Raw genomic sequence first — 23581 nt, forward strand, 5'->3', positions numbered from 1 at the left:
TTCTTGTCAGCCTCGCTCTTGCTAGTCTTGCTCTCGTCGATCTCGCTCTTCCTGTTCTCACATCGGTTTCGCTCTTCCTTCCCTCATATAGTCTTGTCAGGCGTCCGACATCAACAATCACTCTCCTCGAAATTGGTGGTGTAAACTCAGCATGCTGGAGAAGAATAAGACGCAATAGAGAAGAAATCGTAGAAGAAGATGCAAGGGAATAAGTTGGGAGAAAGGAAAAGGAAAAAGAAAAAGAAAGAAGAAAGAAGAAAAAAATATGAAAAAGAAAATAAGAAAGCAAAGGTAATATTGTAATTTCAAATGATCGTGACACCCCGATGATTTCACATTTTTCTCAAAATTTGTTTCAAATGACATTTTAGGCCTTTAATGGATGGTTTGGGCAATTATCACGTTCCGAAGCGCAAACATTCTCTTATCCGTAAGTTGCGAGACGACAGCTCACTTGCTTAATCAATAATCGGAGTCGGGAAGGTTGGCCGAACTCTGCTGTTCGTCGGCTCCTCGTTGGAAACCTCAGGTTCGTTTCATCATCATTTATCAATTCGACAAATTGTTTAGCTGGGCTCTGTATTTGGTTGTTGTTCGAAGCTCTGGAAATGTTTCTGTTCCTTTGAGTTTCGGTCAATCGAGGAGTTTTTGTTGTTTCTTTCTCGTGTTTATGTAATGCTTTTCTTCTCCACAACTGGATGATTTTTCCTTTTTGACGTTTATCAAGTTTAGATTCTCTGGAGTGTTAATTTAACACCAGGACGGGATGTTGCTGAAGAAGAAATGGAGAATTTAAAGTGCTTTGAACTTTTTCTGTGTAGTAAAGTGGTGCTAGTTTTGTCCTGTTTTTTACTAATGGTGAATCTGAAGTTCCTTTGAGTTACAAGAACAGTTTCTTCAAAATGTTATAGGCCCCTTTGGTGACTGCTTGTTTCCTCTTCATTTTTCAATTAAGATTTCCATCTTTGTTAAAGAAATAGTTGAATTCATAGTCATGTTCTAAAAACAAACACTACTTTTTTTTTTAGTTTTCAAAACTTTGGTTTGGTTATCTTAATAGATTTTCGAAGTTTCAAAGCTAATTATTTGTTATATGATCAAAGATTAAAAGAGATCTAAACATTTAAAGTATCTTCAGAAGAATAAAGTGCAATTTCCAAACATTGTGTGTGTGTGTGTGTGTGTGTATTCCGTGTTTAGAGAAAGGGAAATACTCTTTGATATTAGATGGAATGGTTTAGTAGTTGATACCTGAAGAGTTATGAGAATTACCAAAACTGGATTGAGCTTGCTAACTGTGCTTTTACAGGTAAATGAGGGAATTTAAGGAGCAACATTGAAATGGATGTACTAAAAGAGGCATAGAGTACAGCACGTGATTCCATTTCCACCTGTAACTCCAAACAAGCCCGAGACAACTCCCTTTTGCCTTCCAGGTTATAAAGAGAAACCATATTTCTTCCATGAATTCTCTGTTTTTACATTCGTCTCTTGGTCCATCATTTACTTGCAAACCTCAGCCATGTTCTCTTAAGAGGAATATACATATATGTACACTACGTGGTTCTCATCATAATACTCGGATATTTGCTCCAGTATTATTTCCTTTCAAATTGTATCCAGCCATACATATTAACAAATCAATCACCTGCTTTTCAACTCCTCCTAGTGAAGGTGTAGTATCTGTAATCAATTTTGAAGATTTAGTTGAGAAGGACTTTTCATTTCTCGATTCAGACGAGTTTAGTTCCACAGAAGAACATGATCAAAAGATTAGGCGGATTATTTCTGCTGGAGAGATTACAGAAAGTTCTCAGGTTATGGTTTCCATTTCTTCAGAAGGATTTGTTGATCAGTTGTTTGACTTAGCTCCTTGCCGAAGTTTGCTTGTTGTCCATGATTCTATTCTAACATTAGCTTGTATTAAAGAAAAATATGACAAAGTTAAGTGTTGGCAAGGAGAAGTTATATATGTACCAGAAAAATGGGGACCTTTCGACGTTGTATTTCTCTATTATCTTCCAGCCATGCCTTTTGAACTTGACGCGATTTTTGAAGCACTTTCAAAACGTTGTGTTGCAGGTAAATTTTTTGTTTTGTTCTATAAATTTCAAACTTCAGGGGATTACATTGGCTACCCAAATTGCTGAACATATGGCTAATTTATTCTAAGTTCGCAAATGATCTGTTTGTTTCTATAGTCTGTCTTTGTAGAGATTAGGGAAAAATCACCTTGCAAGTTTCAATCACCTTCTACTTCAATTTTCCTTGGTGTATTGAACTTTATTAGCTTTAATGTAGTTCAATATACACTGAGATATATGGGCTCGTGTGCATGCATAATAATATAAACAATTCTTATTTGTAGCATATGTTAAGTTTACACTTTTTTGGCAAATAACCACACTTAATTGTTTTGTGTACATTACTTCTTACCATCTTTATTTGAAATCGGTATCATATGTTATGGCTTTTAGCAAATAAAATCAACAGAAATGAAATTCTTGCTTGTTTTATATAGTCATCTATTTCCTTTGTTGCTCGATAGGTGCAAGACTAGTTATTAGCCATCCCAACGGAAGGAAAGGATTAGAACAAGAACAACAACAGTTCCCAGATGTCGTAGTTTCGGATTTACCTGAAAGGATGAATTTAGAGAATGCTGCTGCAGATCATTCTTTTAACTTGACTGAATTTATAGATGAGTATAACTTTTATCTTGCAGTTTTGAAATTCCACAAGGATAGAAGTTAAGTCTTAATATTTCATCAAAGGCTAGGTCAGCGGTTCCTCATCTAATTCCAGCTGCAAAACTTTTGTGATTTGGATAAACAAAATTTTGTTGTTTTATCATTTATCATTGGTACAGTACCTTACTATTATATGAAATCCTGAATCAGATCAAGTTCCTAAGTTGGGTTGAGGTGAAAATGATAATTAACTAAATGAGCAAGATTTGGGCATCTTGACAATTTTCTTTCAGCGATGCTCTTAACTGAAGATTAATGGAATAAGATTTTAAATTACAGGAGAGATTACTGTGCTTGCGCTGTGCCCACGCCTGCACGTGCACCTGTATGTTAACCAAAATGTGAATAATCTTATGGATGTGGTTGAGATTCAGGTCCCGGTGGTTTTGAAGAATTGAGAAGTGGCTGGAGAGCCTTAACCACAATTGTCATGTTTGGCCTGAAGTCAGCCTCGTACTGAACACACAGGGCTGCTACTGCTGCCAACTGAGAGAGATTCACATGAAATAATACTGGAATAAGAATCCAATCTGAAACAACTATACAAAGATGAAAACTAATATGCATTTAAACTTTGTCGATGTCTATCGTTGTAACATAATAAATTTGCACAAGAGTTCAGTTCAGGTTTGTCAGTTTTGTGTGATTAGAGGATAACTAGATTAATTCCTTGTTGAAATTTTGATTACTAAAGGCAATGTATGGGAGTGTTTATGACCTTCCTACCCCAGAGTAATATATGATTATCATGGTTTCTTAGACTAATTTAGTAATTACTAATGTTCTCATATCAGTAACACAACCACTTGGTCTCTCCAAAAAAAAAAAAAAAAAAAAACCACTAATGGGACGTTTGGAACAAGGAGTTGGTTATTATAGTTGGATTATAATAGTTTATGTTTGGGGTATAGTTTATTTTAGTTTGAGCTAGAATAGTATGTGTTTGAAGTGCAAACTATTTTAGTTTGAGAAGGTAATAGTAAATACTATAGCAAAGAATAAAAAAATGATGGATGTAAAATAGTAAAAATTGTAGCAAATAGTAGTTTTGAAATTGTGTTGAATGTAGCTAATTGAAGAATACAAAATAGTATTTACTATAGTAAGAGATGGTTATTATAATCTAAGGATAGTTCTTGGCCCAAACATACACTAAGAGTACAAATATATGCAGCATACTTTTGGCTAGGTATGATTGGAAAGCACTAGTGATTTTTATGAGTATGGAATCAAATAACAAAAACACTTGTACTAAGCAATAATCGAAGTTCTTGATTACGAAAGTACTTAGCATTATCAAAAACACCTTTTACGAACAAGGTTGAAACATCTCAGTCCAACTTTGAAGACTGCAGTTCCAACCTTAAACCATGAGAAATGAAAGCATCATTTGATTGGTCTAACTAGGGGACAGGCTCCACATCATGGTTAAGGTTTTCTATTATTTCCTATTAAATTGTATATTTCTACTCCAATGAAATTGGAAATTCATCCTTGTCGCAGAATATATTCACCCATTTACCTAGTTCTCTAGCCATCTAACTTCTGTTTTAGTCAAGAATACCGATCCCAAAAGAAAACAAACAACTCTTTGAAATTTTTTACCTATATAGTTTGTTAAATGACAAAAAGTACCCCCACAACATTTTTTTTAATACAATAGAGGGTGAGGAATTCAAATCACAAATCTTTTGATTATTAACACACTATATATGCTAGTTGAGTTATACTCACTTTGACATCACACCTCTTTTTGTAAAGCATGCCCTTACTATTTGGTTTGGTTATAAACACTCTATAATTTCAATATGAATGTGATTACATAATAGTACCTTTGCTATCGCTTTTGGTGGATAATCGTTGTTTAGCTTTGGATCTACACACTGTTTCACCTTGTCTTCACTTAATCTTGGTGTTGCCTGCAGAATAATATGAATGGCTAATTAAGTTTGAGGAAAATACTGCAGGCACTTAGAAAAATGCAGTAAGGGAAAATTTACCCAAGTAACAAGACTCTGTTGTCCCTTAGGCATCGTGTGGTCTACTGGCTTCCGTCCCGTCAAAAGTTCGAGAAGAACTACACCGAAACTATACACGTCACTCTTCTGAGTAATCTGTCCTGTCATAGCATACCTAAAAAGAGAAACCATGAACAAGGAAACAAAAATTCAAAACCAGAAAGGAAGTAGAATCAAGTGTTTACTTTCAATTCAATCAGGCGCAATGATAAGAACTAGAAGTTTTAAGTTAAAATCTTGTTTTAGTCCTTTAACTTTAGAATCAATCCATTTTAAGTAAAAACTCATCTCATTTTAGTCTCCTATTTCAAAATGTCAATGGTAGTCGCCAAACTTTAACAAAATAATCATTTTAGTTTTTGTCGCAGTTTCATAATTAGTTGTTTGACATATAGATAAACTCACTTTGAATAGGTGTTTAACTTGCTGACATAGATATTTTAGCTATATAAGTTACTTGCAAGACCAAAATATGACTCCTTTTGGAAGTTTAAAAGTCAAAATGAGATGTACTTAAACGTTCGGAACCAAAATGGAATTTAAACCTAAGTTTGTAGCCACTTTTGGCTCAAATTCATTTCCATGAGCAAGAAATACACAAGTAGACACACAAAAGGGCTTACTCTGGAGCATGGTATCCAAATGTTCCTAAGACCCTAGTTGAATGAAGTCGTGCTGCTGTGTCGGATGACTGATTAGTCAAGTTGAAATCAGCTATCTTCGCAAGGAAGTCGTCGAAGAGAAGGACATTGCTCGACCGGATATCACGATGGACTATTGAAGGCTGAACCTTCTCATGTAAATATTCAAGGCCTTTTGCTGCACCATAGGCAATTTTAACTCTCTGATTCCAAGTAAGAACTGGACCAGGCTCAGCCCCTTGTACTCCTTTTCTTCCTGCACTAGAAAATGATCAGAACAACCAAAAATTACCAACAAAAAACAAGAAACTCTCTAACTTAGCTTGACATACCATGTAATATATCGTGCAAAGAACCCATTTTGGCAAACTGATATACCAAAATTCGATTATTTGCCTCCAAACAATACCCAATTAACTCCAAAAAATTCTCTTGCTTAAGTCTAGAAACAGTTGATAGCTGCAACACCATGACAACACATAAATACAATTACATTAGAATGAAGATACTGACATGTTTACCATTAACACTCATACTCGTTCAATATCATACCTGAGCGGCAAAATCAGTGTCAGGCTCTGGTGAAGAACTAGTGTCTAGTTTCTTTATTGCAGCAGCCTGACCGCTCTTTAACGTCGCGTAGTAAACCCGGCCATAAGAACCTTCACCAATAAAAGATTTCGTACCAAAATTACCCGTCAACCTATTTAACTCATCCAGTGGAATGACTGGTGTTTCAATAGGCAACACTTGCTGGGGAGCTCCACTTCTGACAACATTGGAACTCCTGGGCTCTCCTCTCTCGCTGCCTACAACACACAAATCAACTTTCATAATCCCGATCTCTACAAACCACATCACATCATCCATAGCCACAATAAAACAAATCCCACAAAGCCAATCAATATGTCTAAAAACAGAAACTAAAAAACAACAAAATCCAACAAAATTCATCACTTCCCAACAAACAAGGCGTCTAAGAACAGAACAATGCAATAACCAACAAATTTAGAAGAAGTCGAGCAAAACCATTTACCACCATATGTATTTCCCCTGGGTGGGGCTGTATATTGACTCGAAGGCGCGCCAAAATTTTCCTCCTCCACACCTCCGCAGCAGAACATCGCTTCTCGTCAACTCGTAGTAGCCTAAAAAACCTACAGAAAGAAGAAAATTCATCAAATGCATCAAACAAATCAAACGACCCCCATCAAATAGGAAAACAGGGGAATCGAAATCTCAAATGGGCATCATCAAAATTGAACATATAGGCATAGATTTGAAAACCCATCTGAAAATTGTGCAGAGAATGAAGACCCATTTGGGGATCAGGAAGAAAAATGCAAAAGAAGACGAAAGAAATTGACCTGGGATGTGATTAAAAAAATGGAAGGTAGGGACAGCGGAAAGAGATTGAAAGCGAAGGGAGAAAGGGGAGGAGGAGGAGGGAGGAGGGAGGAGGAGGAGGAGGAGACTCCCTGCAAGCAATGGGTTCCTGAAATGGCGATGGGAGGAAGGTACATTTCGTTCTATTTAGCGGGAAACTCGGTTGCGATTTGTGTAACCACTCAAACCAAACCTCTCAAGACTGCCTCCCACGTCGCACGTTCATTCTACTTATATCCCCTCTCTTCTCTTTCCTTCGGTTTATATATTCTTATTTCTTCTCTTACCTTTTTATTTTGGTTTATTCTCATCTTTGTATCCTTAAATTTTTTATTTTGGTCCCTCTCTATATCTTCTTCATTTTTATCTTTGTATTTTTAATTTTAGTTTGTTTTTATTTTTTATTTTAAAAAATAATCATTTTGACGTCTAAAAATGAAGACGAAATAATCAAAATAGTTACTTCAGACAAATATAAGGATCAACATAAATATTTTGAAAGTAAATAAATCAAAATAAACCAAAGTTAAAGTATGATGATCAAATGAATATTTTGAGAATATAGGGATCAAGATGTAACAAAATTAAAAATATAAGTATAAGAGTTTTTTATTTTTATTTTTTTGTAAGAATAACCTTTTAGAAGAGTCTTTATGATTGATTATCTACCCCACAAATATATGAAATTTAACCTTCTGCTTATGTCATAATGTTTATCTCAGATCATGTTTATCATAACCCTAACGCAATAGGTTATAAAATGCGATAATATCCTCGAACACAAACTGAAGGTTAAATTTCATTGAAGGCGTCATCAATCTTAAAGAGTATATGAGTGGATCATTTGAAAAAAGAATTTAAGTATCGATATTTAAACCTTTTTTTTCTCCCCCACATCCTCCAAACTTCATGTGGAAATATATTCCAACTCTGACCATCTTTTTTTAAAAAAAAAAATTATATAAGGGAAAGGTAGAAGGGGTAAATTTATTTAAGGTTTGAATTTCATTTTTTTTCCTTTTAGTTTCTCAAAAGTTTATTCTATTTTAGTTTTTGTCAACTTCTAAATGGTTCATTTTAGTCCTATATTAAAAAAAAAAAAAAAAAGAGAGAGAGAATCATTCTAGTTTCTTTTTGTTATTTGTCACATAATATTTTATATATTCGTCTATCTAATAATATTCCTTCAACAAACCTACATCATTTTAATACATGTCCATGTTATACACATTTATTGCAAATTTGAAGCTCATGGTATTCATTTGTCGGAAACAAATGAATGGTGATGACCCGAATAATTATTATTTAAAGTTCAAAATGTAAAAAGTCTAAAGTAGATTTGAAGTCGAAATAAAAGATTAAATTCAATTCAAATCCTGTTTTAAGAAAAACTGTATTATTTTAAAACCAACAAACAAAAAATTGAAACCATAGATGTCAAACAAATACTATAAATCTTTTTAGTTACAGTTTCATCCGTTTGTTTCCTATTTTTAAAAATTTGTTATTGAAATATTGTTAAGTTTTAAAAACAAAAACATACCTCTCATAGTTACATTTGTAGCATTTGAAAACAATGATCAAAGTTTCAATTAAGAAAAAAAAAAAAAAAAAAAAACAGAAACAGAGAAAACAAAGGTCACCTTTCTGAGAAATCAATGTCAACAATATTAAAGTAACTAATAGAAGATTAAGTTAGCATTTTAATCCCTAGACTTTAGGTTTTTAAGTTTTATTTCATTTTAGTCTATACACTTTCAATAAATTTTTAAAATAGTCTCCGTTGTTGGTTTGATGCAGAACTTTTTTTTTTCTTTCCTTTTAAAGTTAGTCTTTATAAGCATTTTATAAGCATTTCCTTCATAAATATCGAAAATATTTTCTTGTATGAAAATTATTATTTAAACAATTTTAACAAAAATTAACTTTGAAATATTAAATTTTAAATTTGTTTAAAATACAAGTAAAATTAGACAATTCAAGGTACTAGATGACATGGAGTTTCATCTCAAAATCAATTGGTAATGAAAGGAGAATCCCCTGGGTTCACCATTCTTGAATCAAATCCCGATTATCCATTTGGGATTTATGAGATTTAATACCATACTAGATAATATAAAATTTATCTTAAAACCAGTTGACAATGAAAGGAGTAGTTCGTCTATTTTATTAAGATTTTGAGGTTACTTGATTTTTCAAACGTGGAATCGTCAATCGAAAATATAACACAGCCCAAGTATAAGCACCGAAATGATATTTTAACCTGAATAGAATGATCATCAATGGAAACACCTTTTTTCCCTGAAACAAACCACTCAAGTTAGAGATTCAGACTGAAGATGAATCCATTCAAAAGATGAGGTTGTTCTGTTTACATTGAACTAAAATACAACATATACAACCTTCCCAAATCCAATTTCAGTGATACAAAATAATTCCAAGCACAAAAAATTGCTCCATCTCCTCCCATCAGGATGGCCTCAGAGTGTTCTTAGGAGCACTTATCCATGGAGTTCCTGCAATGGCAAATCTCCATAAAGCATTCACATGCTCTGGTAAGGCATACTCGATACCAACACGAGGCCCTACCAGGATGTTCTTTGGCTCCGGAGCGTCAAGGAGTTCTAAACCACCTGAAAGACATTCATACATAATCATACAACTGAGTTCTTCAATAGGCTTAAAGGTGGTAGTATAATGACGGTTACCGGGAGCGTAAAACGAGTGGTTAGACCACTCTGTTGATAATCCAAGCGCTTGGCCCACCTTCAAAAAAAGTAAGACATAAATTTGGTAAATAGTGATTTCAGGTGCAAAATAACTTTAACTTCATGAAGCCATCTTAACCATTTTCAACTCTGACAGTATCTTCTTTTACAATATTTCACTGCCAAAACGAAGAGGAACAAGCAAAATCTTATATGAATTCTACAATGATATGATACCCCTTGAAATTTTTAAGATTAACCAGAGTCAGCCTCCTAGAAGCAAGGTTTATAATAGAGATCATTTAATTACCTTCCCGGGTCCAGTAAGAAGAACAGGCTTGTCTGTGATCTGACCTCTCCGCTTCTGAATCGTCTCCAATCCTGTTAATTGTCTACATTAATCTAACAATGCAAATATGAAACCCTACAGTGAGGAGTTTCTTCCTTCAGAGAGTTGCAAGCATGACCTTCCAGTTGAGTCTCAATCAAGATCAATGCATTCACGAATAGAAAGAAATGGGTAAGCCATAAAAACAAGTCTTTGTCATTTGAGTAAGATTATTTGGTAACTAAGCATCAAGAAAGCTATGTGCTTCCAGGCCTCTGAACACTATGCATTAACACATACGAACTAGCCAACGTTAAGATTTCCAATTTGCCAAGTACAATGATCGGACCTGCAATTATAAAGCTAAAAAACTATCCTAATGAAGATCTTAGGCCATGTTCAATAACTATTTAGTCTTTGGTTTTAGTTTTTTAAATTTAAGCTTGTAAATACTACTTCCACCAATGGATTCCTTTGTTTTGTTATCAAATTTTTTGGGATGTTTTCAAAATTCAAGCCTTTTGAAAACTTAAAAAAAAAAGGTTATTAAAAATTTGTGTCTGTTTTTAGGGTTTGGCTATGAATTTAGAAGTTTCCATAAGAAAGATGAAAACCATTGTAATTCTAAGAAAACAAGCACAATTTTAAAAAACCAAGCAGCCTTGGCAATTCAAATATTCTCACACTATGATACACGAACTAACAATACATTTACTCTAAACGATCCTCATTTACAGCCAACTCTAAAAAGCATAAATGGACCTTTACAAAACTCAACTTTTCTAGCCAATGAAAGAAAACAGTTACATTTGAGTGCTGACTAAACAATGGCCTCCAGACAACAAGGGAAAACATCTAGAGGTGGTTGGCTCATGGGTTAGTTTGTGTAAGCTTGAATTAAAAAACTGACCTCTATTTGATAGGTGGGTTAGTTTATCCCAAGCTACCGGTTTTCTAATCTCACAGGTTACATAAGCCCATGTGATAGAAAATTACTTATTAAACTTACTTTTGTACTACTTTTACAAATGATAAAACCCGTAAACTAAGGATAAAAGATAAACTACACAAGCTCAGGTTTGTATAACCTATTTTTTAAATACAATCCAAACCACACATTACACAAATCTAGGCTTTTAAAAACTGTGTCAAAGATTAGCTCAGAAGAACTAAGGTCAAGCAAGGCAAGAAAGTTTACCACTGACAGGAGCACAAGATCGGATTAACACAGCAGCACCAACTCCAACCTCATCCGCAACAACATTCAGCATCATATGGAGACCATAGCAGAGATAAACATATGCATGCCCGCCGGGTCCAAACTACAAGTCCATACAACTTGGTTGTCAAAGCATCTACAAGAATTGGATATCTTTCATTCTTCAGTTTCCCATGTTGGATATTTTTAATATTTTATTTCTTTTATTATTATTTTTCTATCTTTTAACTAGTCGATTCACCCTCCTCATCAAAGAAGAAGTGGAATAGGTGCCGGGTAATTGACTTGGGTAACAAGGTCTTTTTATTATAAAGGAGAACTTCCAAAGCCCTAGAAGAGACCTTTTTTAGATCTTATTGACTCTCTCCCTCACTCTCCTGGAAACAGTAAGTTTTCTTTTATTCTTGAGTTTTGATTTGAGCATATAAGCAATTAGGGATTCTTAAGAGAACTTAGCTGCTATACAAAGTCTCTTGAAAGATTGTTGTATCTTTGGAGTAGAGTGTCATATGATTCATACAATGGGGGCACATTTTCTCGATAGACATCGCTTATTAGCATGCCTCAATCCATAAATTAAAAGATGCTCCAATCTCTTATTTTGTTGTTGTTTTAACTGCAGATGAATTTTGTTGGTTCATTTTAGAAATTTCTATTTCCCCGAGCTTTATTTCCAACATCCCATCAGCAATCAGTTCAGTTAAAAAGTACTTACTACTGGAGCCGTTCTTGCTGTGACACCAAACCGACCATGACAAGCAGAATCATTTGGTCTGTAAGCTTCTACCTATCAAAAATTCTTTTGTTCAATGGTTGGATCTCAATAAGCTATTAACTAATTTTCACAAATCTCAGATATCATCACAATATCACCATAAAAAAACCAAATCCATTAGTAAAATTGTGGAGAAATAGACTTCAGTGAGTTGGTATTCAAACAGAAACAAACAAACAGATGGTGGGCATTGCTCTCATTGACTTGGAATGCAAACAAACGAACAAACAAACATAATCCCATTCACATTAAGCTTGTTAGAACCAAAATCAAATCGCAATAAGAAAAATCAAACAAAAAAAAATCGATACGCCCAGAAGTTACAAATACAAGAAAGAACGGGCAACGAGTACCTCAGTAATCCGAAGAACGACATCGTCTCTCCTGAGGAGCTTTCCAAGCAAGCGTGGGGCGAGGTCTAAAGCGTCAGCAAGGAAGAACTCTTTGGGGAGGATGGTGAATCCCTCGGAAGAGGAAGAGGGAGAGAATTGAGCGATTTGGGTTAGTGGGTCGGTCGCGGGCTTCGATTTGGGGAGATGCCCTGTTTTTTTCTTCTTCCTCGTTCGAGGTTCACAGCGGAGCTCGGTTGAAGAACTGGGGGTTTTGGGGTTGGAGAGTTTCTTGAATCGGTGAGTTCTGATCATTCCGTAGGAGAAGGAGGAAGCGAAAATCTGAAATGGGGATTGAGGAATGAAGGGAAAGCTGGTCCGGACTGGAAGCATTCGCCAAAAGTCTGACCTTTCGCGCGGCTGTTTACTTTCTCGAACTGTCAACGGCTTGTCTGTGGGTCCAGCCGATGGATTAGAAGAAAATGAAATATATCATACTTTTTAAAATTATATTTTTTTTAATATTTTACTTGTGTCATATTTGAGTGAAGTTACCAAAAACAAAACTTTGCTCAAAGAGATTGGTCTCTCGCTATCTCGCTCTCCTCTCTCTAGTTATCTCGCTCTTACTTTGTTCTGTCACTCTCTTCTCTTTTGTTCTCTCGCTTGTCTGTTTACTTTCTCGAACTGTCACTCTCTTCTCTTTTGTTCTTCACTCTTCGCTAAGGACACCCAATCTTGATCTCCTTTTGTCTCTGCAAAGATCATAAATCAACTTTCTCTATTTTTCTCTCTCACTTTCTTGCTTTCCCTTAACATTCTGATCCCACTCTCGCGACCCACTACAACGATCTGATTGTTAGCAAATGGGCAACACGAATGGAGAAAGGAAAATTAAGAAGCATAAGAGGAAGGGGGAAACAAAAATATTAAGCGTAATTTTGTAAGTTTGGTTGATGATGATGTAAACAAAAAAACAAATTTCTTCAATTTTAAGAAGGAAAAATTTGTACGGATGACCCAAAAATTAGGCCCAAAATATCAAATGACCATTTTTAAAAAAATAATGTCAATTGACCCTCTATTGACATTATCGCCATACCAAATTACTTAATTTGCCCTTACACCGGTCTCATGAGGTAAATCTCGCTATTGTCTGATGACACGCACTCGCTCTCGCTTGAAATTCCTTGGTTGATGTGATTGCTTGTCAGTGTACTGTTGATTTGACAAAATGTCACGACGGAAGCCTCAAATCAAATCAATAATACCTAAACACAATAAAATGGTGATTTCTTTAAACTTTAAACTTCATTTCAAAGTTGATTACTTCTCTGGTTTTTTACGGTGTTTTGTTGAACGGAGATTTTTCGAACGGGGATTTCCAAGACGAGGCTTTCTCAACAAAGAACAGAACAACTTTTTCAAAAAGGTGAAACATTATTTTGAGTCTGTTTAATTTTTTTTATGTGTTATTCTGGAAGGGTAACATTACGAAATTCTGTATTGGGAAAGAGTAAGAAAGAGGAAGAGTAAGAGAGAGAGCGAGATTATGAGATGAGTGACCTGGTCGTCTCCTCATTCACCGTGGATCCCTTCAATTAGTAAAGTAAAATGGTGAGTTCACGAACACGTAAAAGCTAAACACATAAAGAAATAAAAGGATGCAAACCTTGTGCATAGACTGCAACAATGAAAGGATGGCCGACAATTTCCCTTTCATGTCAGTCATGTTTTCCTCCATACTGGAGACACGACTATCTAAACCCGATAAACGACCATCCAACCTCGATAGTGCACTGTCAATGGACCACAGGTATGAATAAGTAGATTCGTCTGCATTGGCTCCCTCCATGCGGCGGGCAGCACACTCAGGACACTCATCATCCACAGGACGCTCTGTACCAGAGTCTGCATGAAAGACATCAACTTGATTCAACTCGTCCTCCTCGCATACGTCCCTCATCATATCATCGAACATATCATCACTACATATATATGTCCCTCCTTCCATCCTTCCATATTCAACATCCCCGTGCTCAGAATGCTCGGGATCATCCCCTCCCTCCACCCTAACAACCTCATCATTGGCATCTCCACGATGGTCATCACCGTCAGTTTCACTCTCGGGACTACCCCTCACACTCGTCGACCTTGAGCCACTTTCAGAACTATCATCATCCGCACCTAGCTCAAATATAGGTCGTCGTTCCACTGGGGTATCCCGAAACTCCCTTTCAACATTTAACATCACAGTGCCCTCTTTAACCTTTATCTGCATTAATAACCCAGTAAACTGGTTAGTGTTAATTTAACAACCAAATAAACATGTTATGCATAGAGTAAACTTACATTGTTAGACTCGAATATCTCTTTCTCAAGTACTTTGAAGGACATTGAATGGGAGCATGACCATCGTAATATGCGGGGCAAAGCCACCTTGCTCCTTTGCTCCGCAATGTTCCCAGCTATCGATGAAGCTATCATACGTCCATACCTAAATAAAATTTAAAATATATTAAGAACAATAGTACTGTTAGATCAAACAACACGGTTATTATGTTAATCAAATTTACTTAGAACGCTTGCGGAAATCCACGTAAGGAGTACTTCACAACGTAGTTTTTATTTGATTTGACCCTCGTCTTGTATAGACTGATCTTATCATTCAAAGCAGTCTTTAGGGCATCCAATATCCTCTCCCAAATAATGGTACCCCAATCAAGACTATTGTAGTACTCCAAGCTTTGAACATCCTTGAAACGTTTGAGATCGACTGCATTTTTCTGCTTGTTTTTCCCTATCATTGCGACCTCAGTTTAGTAAACTAGGTTGATCTTCACAACATCATCATCGTTTTCAAACTCTAAGTCCTTGTATTTTTCTTCGAGTTCACGGAGGTGTAAAGTATCCTTCATCACTCGATTACCAAAATACTTGATGGCAAATTCATATGAGGACTACTGGTTCCGATCAACTCGTGATGGAGATTGCCACAAACCAGTCATCACCAAAAAGTCATCCTTCGAAAAGGTGACAACTTTCCCACATACAGAGAATGTCATTGAGTCTGATTTTGTCCTCTTCACTTCTCTGAGCAACATGTAATGGACAATTAGGCTGTTGAACACCATATCAACATCAACAAATCGCCCAAAAATTGTTCTCTTGAACATGGCCAACTGCGTTGGCGTGAGCTTCTCTTTGACAATCTTGTTTGCATTAGCAATGTGGGCTAAGCTGGTTACTTGACCAGGAAATCTGTCAGCTTCGGCTATTCTAAAATGTGTAGCCATCTAAAATCACTCCTGCATTTATTAAAAAATTCAATCAGTAAACTCCTTCAGAAAAAAAAAAATGTAAAACAACATTCTGTTTAAATCTCGCTAGAATGGCTCTCGCTGGCATTACTCTCGCTGGTGTCGCTCTCTCTGATGTCGCTCTCTCCGGTGTCGCTCTTCCTTATCTTCCTCACATTCTCTCTTTTTACTCGTCCTCAACCACATAACACATCGAAAACCAGAAAAACAAACAAAAAAACCATAGGTTCACTTATCTCTCCGGTGTCGCTCTCTCCGACATCGCTCTACCGATTTCACTCTCACTTATCTCGTTCACAAACTTTTTCTACTCGTCTTCAACCACAGAACACATCCAAAACAAAAAAAAAAAACAAAAAAACCATATTGAAAGAAAGATTTACCGATAAGATTCGATTGCAAGCCAGAAGTAGAATCATTTGCAAGCCGGAAATAGTTTTTTTTCGTTTATGAGCGATACAAAGCCGTTAGCCTTGGAAAATTTAAATGAAGAATAGTTTAGTTTTGGTGGGTTTTCTCAGTAAAAAGGTAAGAAGACGAAGTAAGAGCAAATTAAGTAATTTGGTATGGCGATGATATCAGTAGAGGGTCAATTGACATTATTTTTTAAAAAATGGTCATTTGACATTTTGGGCCCAATTTTTGGGTCATCCGTACAAATTTTCCTTTAAGAAGTGGGGCAAAAATCATTTTGGACTTATTTTTTGGGCTTTTATACAATTATCTCCTTGTTTGAGGGAAGTTTGGATTTTTTTTTTTTTTTTTTTGTGTGTAAGGATGACCAATTATAGAAGGTTTAAATCATATTTGATCCTTGTTTTTTTTTTCTAAGTATGGTTTTTAATTTTGTATTTACATCATATCAGCATGAAATTATCGAAATGGAAATTATAATGCAAGTTAGCATATCGCTCTCCCTCTCACATGTTTAGTTTTAGGTTTTTATTGCTCCCTACTCTCTCTATTTTCTCTTACTCTTTGTTCTTTGTCCTCACTTTTTTCATTAAGATGGAACAAGTAACAAGAATATTAAGGTCAATAGTAAGAATCAAAAGCGAAGATGTATTACAGGGAGAGTGAAGGTCGAGAGCCTAATACTTGTGCGCAATAAGATTATTTCAACAATTTTCATCGATGATGCAAACAAATGGTTAGAAAAAAACATAAATTCTAAAAATTGGACAAATTCTATTATGTGTCCAAATTTTAGGTTAACTATACATCCATCTCGAAAGTTCGAATCTTTGACAATGTGTTCATTCAAAAGATTTTTTTTCTTAAATTTACACATTCTAAAATTATAGAAAATACCTAGAAAGTTTGAAGTTGAAAATTACTTTTTGAATTGGAATAGCTAGTCCTCCCATTTCATCGAGATAAACTAGGCGTATTATATCATAACTATTTATTTGCTTTTAGATGAAAACTATATTGTTTAAAAAATACCTTTAAAATTTCAAACTTTTATAAATGAAACTACACTTAAAAAAAAATAAAATTAAAATACTAATGTTGTTAATATATGGATGAAAACCGTTAGTATTTCGTTTTAAAAGTACTCCTAAAGTTTTTAAAATTTGCATTAATACTCTTATTATTAGTATATAGATGAATATTGTTTATCTACATCTCACCACTCTTCTCTTCCATCTCTATTATATGGTTGAGATACCACTTTTTATCAATTTTCTTTTTTTTTTTTTTTTGCATAAATATTTATAAAACATTTTTTGGATAGATTTTATAAAACATTATTAGAACTCTAAGAGGGCATTTGGCCCTCTCAACTCCCCTCATTTACTCCTTCTTATGCATTTTTTAAAGAATTGAATTCTTGTGCGGAAGCATGTGAATGCACAGTACCAGTATTTATTCAATTTTGAAAAACTCAAAAGAGAGATGTTAGCATAATTACTGTAAATCTATATCGAATAGATTAACCCTAGGATCATTCATGCTAAATTGCTAAGAATAAATAACATACTAGATTCCATTAAGTTTGATGATAGCTTCAAGATGACTATAGTCTTCCTCAACCAAAACTTTGAATATCCTTAGTGGGATCTCTCTCTCAATAGAACTTAAGAAAGACTGAGTGCGTGTTGTTTTGGTATATTAAGGATCATAACCCTAAGGTCTTTTTATATACTAATTCAATTAGAGTTCCATTAAAATCTAATTAATTAGGAATGAGCTTCGACCCATTAAGTTCATACTCAATTAGGAATCTAGGATCTTAATTAATTAGATCACATAATAGAGTTCAATCTACTAAAATAACACAATGTGATAAAATATTAATTCACATACATACCCTATATTTTAATTATACATATTATTATTCAAATACGTCTGATAATCTCCCACTTGGGCTATGTTTGTGTACCTGATGTAATTAAATTACATAAACCGTAAGCACGCATAAACAGGTTATTTCAATAATAGAATTCCCCTTTAGTTCAATCTGGTCCATCTTCTGTATTAGCATGGAATTAAGGCAGCTTTTGTCACTACCTTTGTAAATTAATCTTCATTGATCACCAGTTCTAATACATTCAACGACATAGATCAAGTATAGATGGATAGCATGGAAGCTACATGCAAAGTAATCTAGATCATGCCTGTTTCCAACTGGTCTAAATTCCTTAGTGAGATCATTCTTAAAAACTTTATGCCAAACTACATTTGCAGAACCGCATGCATGATAAACAAGTTCATACAATAAAACATAAACCATCAAAATTATTCTATATAGAAAATAGACAAATTAAGGTTAAAGAACATCCTCAATAATAAACTCCCATTAAATCATGGAATCAGAAAAGTGACTAACATCCATATAAGCAATATGCTCATGAAAAACTTTAGGTGGTAAACCTTTAGTCAATAGCTCTGCCACTATAGAGTTTGTTCCTATATGTTTTATCGAAATTTGACCATTCTGAACTATTTCTTTCACAACCAAAAACTTCATGTCTACATGTTTTGACTTTGTATTGCTTCATTGTTGTTGGAATATATTACTATCGATTTATTGGCACACAATAATTTTAGTGGGTTTTCTCTATCAACCACTATCTTCAACCCAGTGACAAAATTTCACAGCCATATTCCATGATTGAACACCTCATAACATGTTATAAACTCCACAGCCATGGTAGAAGAAGCCATAAGTGTTTGTTTAACACTTTTCTAGGATACAGCTCCTTCAGCCAACATAAAGATATAGCCTGAAGTGGATCGCAAAGTGTCTTGGTATCCAGCATAATCAGAATCAGAATACCTAATGATCTCTAAAACTTCTGATCTCTAATAAGTGAACATATAATCTTTTGTTCTTTGTAAATACCTCATAACCCGTTTGGCTACTTTCTAATGATCTATCTCTGGCTACTTTCTAATGATCTATCTCTGGGTTGCTCAAATATCTACCTAATACTCCAACTATGAATGTAATATTTGAACGCATACATACTTAAGCGTACATTAGACTTCTAACAACCGATGCATAGGGAACCTTCTGTATCTCTTTAGTCTTGAGTACAGTCTTAGGGCATTGACTTAAACTAAATTTATCACCTTTAGCTACAAGAGTATCTCTTGGTACACAATCTTTCATACCAAATCTACTCAAAATCTTTTCAATGTAGTTCTTTTTGTGACAATCTCAAAATACCTTGAGAACGATCTTGTAGTATTTCAATTCCTAATACAAAATAAGCATCATCAAGATCCTTCATCTCATTTTTTTTTTTTTTTTGAGAAACCTCTCAGTGTCATGCAAAAAACCTACATCATTACTTGCTATGAAGTCATCGACATATAACACCAGAAAGATTGATTTACTCCCACTAAACTTGTGATATACACAATCTTCAACATATTCACCTTAAAATCAAAGGAGGTTATTACTTCATGGATTTTTTTATACCATTGATGAGAGACTTGCATGAGACCATAGATGGATTCCTTCAATTTGCACACCATAGACTTTGAATCACCAGAAACAAAGTTTTCTTGTTGCACCATATAAATCGTTTCATCAATGTTCCTATTGAGAAACACAGTTTTTACATCCATCTAGTGTAGTTCTAAATCAAAGTGAGCTACCAGTGCCATGATTACCCTGAAAAATTCTTTCGATGAAATCGGAGAAAAAGTCTATTTTTAATAAATGCCTTCCTTTTGAGTAAAACCTTCTGCAACACGAAGAGTCTTATATCTTTCGATAATGTCATGCAAATCCTTTTTTATTTTAAATATCAATTTACACCTATGGGTTTCACTCCTGATGGCAACTCACAAGTTCCCAAACGTTATTATCTTTCATGGATTTTATTTCCTCTTCCATCTCATATATTCACTTTTGAGAGTTAGAACTTTATAGAGCTTGTTAGAAGTTATTGGATCATCTTCCGTTACGCCCATATCATCCTGATGTTCTTGAAGAAATACGATATAATTATTTGGAATTGTAATTATTCTTTCTCGAGTTGATCTTCTTAATGACACTTCTTGAAGTTGTTGAGCTTGAACTTCAGGTTTAATGACGAAGACTTTAATGTTGTCTTGTTCTATAATTGGTTCAATAGTGAAGTAAGAAATTTGAGCCTAAAGATCATTTCTAACCACATTAGGAAAAGAAACTAATTCCTCTTCAAAGACAACCTTCCTTATGTTATCTCCTCCTCAAACTCAACATCCTCAAGGAATCTAGCATTTTCCGTCTCAAACAATGATCTAGAAGTGGGATCAGAAAACTTGAAGCCCCGAGAGCGCTTATAATACCCAACAAAATAGCAGTTAATAGTTCTTGAGTCCAACGTCCTAGCCTCAGCTGGACAATCCCAGATGTGAAGATGCCTAATACTAGGCTTTTTTTTCCTGTCCACAGCTCATAAAGGGTTTTAGCTACCGCTTTACTAGGTATCCTATTAAGAATATATGCTACAGTCTTTAGTGCCTCAATCTAAAGGGATTCTAGTAGAGAAGAATGACTAATCATACTTCTTACTATATCCTTAAGTATTCTATTTTGCTTTTATGCCACACCATTCATGCTGGGTTCGCCCAACATAGTGTATTGCAGGAAGATTCTACATTTCTCTAGGTATTTGGTAAAGGGCTCTAGAAATTGTTCACCTAATCCATCATATCTACCGTAGTATACACCACCACGATCAGATTTGACAACCTTACTTTTTTTCCAAGTTGAAGTTCAACTTCATCTTTGAAAGACTTGAAAACGTCCAAACATTGAGACTTCTCATGAATTAAATATAGTACCCATATCTTGAATAGTCTCTATGAACGTGATAAAATATTGTTTTCAATTCCAAGAAGCTATAGGGAATGGACCATATATGTTTGTATGTATTAGTTATAAGACATCTGAACATCTGTTGACAGCTAATTTTCTAATTTTTGTCTGTTTTTCTTTAATACATTCCACACAAACATCAAAGTTAATTAAATCAAGGGAACCAAGTATTCCATCTGAAACAAGTCTCTGGATGTTTTGTTTAGAGATGTGACCTAAACGTTTGTACCATAACATAACGAAATTCTCATTTAATTTACACTTTGTACCACATGAATTAGGTAACAGGATCTTGTTAAATGAAGCAAAAGAATCAAGTATATATTTATCAATTAAAGAACTGGTACCAATAAGCTTGGAATCTTGAAAAAGACTAACTTTATTATTTCCAAAAGAACAAGAAAAACCAAAATTTTCCAAACTAGAAATAGAAACTAAATTCCGTCTAAATAATGGTACAACAAAAGTCTCATTCAAATCCAAATAACAACTAGTTTTTAGACGCAATCTAAAATTTCCAATAACTTCAACTAGAATTGCTTTTTCATCGTCCACATTGATGAATCTTTCAACATCACTAGGCGGCCGGCTCTACAGGCAACCCTACATTTATTTACTTATGTGAGTAGTAGCACCAGAATCTATCCATCAAGTATCTGTAGGTACTGAAACAAAATTAACTTTAGAACAAACCAAAGTAAGAAGTTTACCTTTCTTGACATGCCACTTGGCATACTTGGGACAATCTTTCTTGAAGTGACCTTCCTTTTTGCAGAAAAAATAAGGATTTTCAGTAACCTGTTTCTTTCTCTTATTCTGCTGAGATGTCCCTTCTACAACACGCGTAGATTTCCTTTTCTTCTTATAACGAGAGTCAGTTTCCAAATGAGCACTTTCTATCCTTTTTCTCTTAATTCTATCTTCTTCTTGCATACGTTGTGAGATAAGCTCATTAATACACAATTTATCCTTTTAAGTATTATAGCTTATCTTAAACTGAGTAAATGGTGCATGAAGAGAGATAAATACCAGACCTAAGAGTAAATTTTCATTTATCTCGATATCAAGTGCCTTTAATTTACCTACGAGATTGGACATTTCCATAATGTACTCCCTTATATTCTCATTGCCCTTATGCCTCATGGAAGTTAAAGAAGTAAAAAAAAATCGCTTACTCCCTCTTTCATTTTTAGCAAAATATTTCTCAATTTGAGCAATGAACTTAATGACATTTTCACTTTCCATGATAGAACCTCGAAAAGATTTTGGAATGGAGTGTCTAATGATCATCAGACACATGCGATTTAACCGTTCCCACTTCTCTATATTAATCATATTTTATTATTCCTCGATAGAAATAGGTTTATTGGTCCTCAATGCAAGATCCAAATCCATACTTGAGAAGTATCTCTAGGATTTCCTTCCAAATCTTGAAGTTCAACTCAATCCACTTAACTTTGGGATTGAACTCAGATTACTAGATATTTGAGTAAGACCAACTAAAATAATAAACAACAGAACATATACTCACAATTAAAATATAACAAAATAATTTCACATATGTGGTGGGCCCCTTTATCAAGATTCCTAGCACAATATAGATGTTCAGCCTTTGGGCAAAAACATCAACGGTAAATGGTACCTTCGACGCAGTAATCAAAGTACTGACAATAAATTCTGTAAAAAAATAGTCTTTCTTTGGACTGATTATTTTTCACATGAGCAATCTTTATAATCATCACATACTCATTACATGCATACCTACAATTTGGCCAAATAATTATCTTCTTTTGGACCGATAATGATCCACATAAATCCATGAATATGCATATCTTATATTTTACAATTAAACTAAACTAGATAACATAGGCTATTTTGGTAACATATTATTTTGACCAATACAATCTAAAATATAACACACAACAATATATATAATAATATTATTGTAAAAAAAAAAAGGGAAAAGAATACCAAATAATCTTTACCAAAAAACACACAATAATTGCGTACACATAATACAACTAAAACAACGTAAACATGTGAATATCACCAAATATCATTAATCAAATTTAAATTTAAATTTTACCAAAATATCAATCAAATTTAAATTTAAATTTACCACATTATCAATCAAATTTAAATTTAAATTCATCAAAATATCAATCAAATTTAAATTTAATCCACAACATGATCAATTAGTTTTCAATCCGCAACATGATTAATCAAATTTAAACTAAATTCACAGATGATTAATCAAACTTAACTTAAATCCACAAATGATTAATCAAATTTAAACCAAAATCCATAAATGATTGATCAAATTTAAACTTAAATGTACAAAAATTATCAATTAAAAATCTAGTCTTTTATTTATTCACAAAAGTATCAATTAAAAATTAGACTTTAAATTCGCTAAATTATCAATTTAAAATTAAATAATAATAATACTAATAATAATTCCTAAGAAATGCCGATAAGAATTTCACAAAATTATTAATCTAAAATCAAGAATCGCCGGCAAGTAAAAAAAAGAAGGAAAAAAAAAAAATTAAAAACCCAGCCAAATACGACACCCATGACCGAGAGACATCTGACGGCAATAAACTGAACCCTACGGTCCGGTGAGAGTTGTGATTGCACTGATGGTGCATCGGATTCCATTGATTGCACAATTTGTGCATATTGCATGAAACAACAATTGCACAATCAGATTCATAATTTTTTTTAAGTTTATTTTTATTTTTAATTCTTTTTATTCTTTAACCAACTTTAAAAGAAACAAAAATT

At 34.1% G+C, this 23581-nt stretch overlaps 3 protein-coding genes across 3 annotated transcripts; 1 reads left to right on the top strand and 2 right to left on the bottom strand.

The window, feature by feature from the left end:
- The first annotated feature begins 328 nt into the window (after positions 1 to 328).
- LOC120091662 (DNA-directed RNA polymerase subunit beta) lies at positions 329 to 2913 on the top strand. Its single transcript, XM_039049763.2, has 3 exons — positions 329 to 529; positions 1310 to 2082; positions 2549 to 2913. The coding sequence occupies exons 2-3, from the start codon at positions 1464 to 1466 to the stop codon at positions 2752 to 2754; spliced, it is 825 nt and encodes a 274-aa protein (XP_038905691.1). The 5' UTR covers positions 329 to 529; positions 1310 to 1463; the 3' UTR covers positions 2755 to 2913.
- Positions 2815 to 7038, bottom strand: LOC120091661 (Protein kinase superfamily protein). The gene is made up of 8 exons (XM_039049762.2): positions 6777 to 7038; positions 6446 to 6566; positions 5962 to 6218; positions 5742 to 5868; positions 5392 to 5665; positions 4751 to 4883; positions 4583 to 4669; positions 2815 to 3236 (listed from the first exon to the last, which is right to left on the bottom strand). The coding sequence occupies exons 2-8, from the start codon at positions 6531 to 6533 to the stop codon at positions 3102 to 3104; spliced, it is 1101 nt and encodes a 366-aa protein (XP_038905690.1). The 5' UTR covers positions 6534 to 6566; positions 6777 to 7038; the 3' UTR covers positions 2815 to 3101.
- Positions 7039 to 9122: 2084 nt separating this feature from the next.
- LOC120089902 (DNA-3-methyladenine glycosylase (MAG)) lies at positions 9123 to 12614 on the bottom strand. The gene is made up of 6 exons (XM_039047337.2): positions 12179 to 12614; positions 11766 to 11837; positions 11030 to 11153; positions 9814 to 9884; positions 9504 to 9561; positions 9123 to 9428 (listed from the first exon to the last, which is right to left on the bottom strand). Exons 1-6 carry the CDS (start codon positions 12545 to 12547, stop codon positions 9265 to 9267), a joined length of 858 nt encoding a protein of 285 aa, XP_038903265.1. The 5' UTR covers positions 12548 to 12614; the 3' UTR covers positions 9123 to 9264.
- Positions 12615 to 23581: the final 10967 nt, after the last annotated feature.

Source organism: Benincasa hispida, chromosome 11 (assembly GCF_027475165.1).
Source record: "Benincasa hispida cultivar pf3 chromosome 11, pf3_genome.v1.1, whole genome shotgun sequence".
Taxonomy (NCBI): Eukaryota; Viridiplantae; Streptophyta; class Magnoliopsida; order Cucurbitales; family Cucurbitaceae; genus Benincasa; species Benincasa hispida.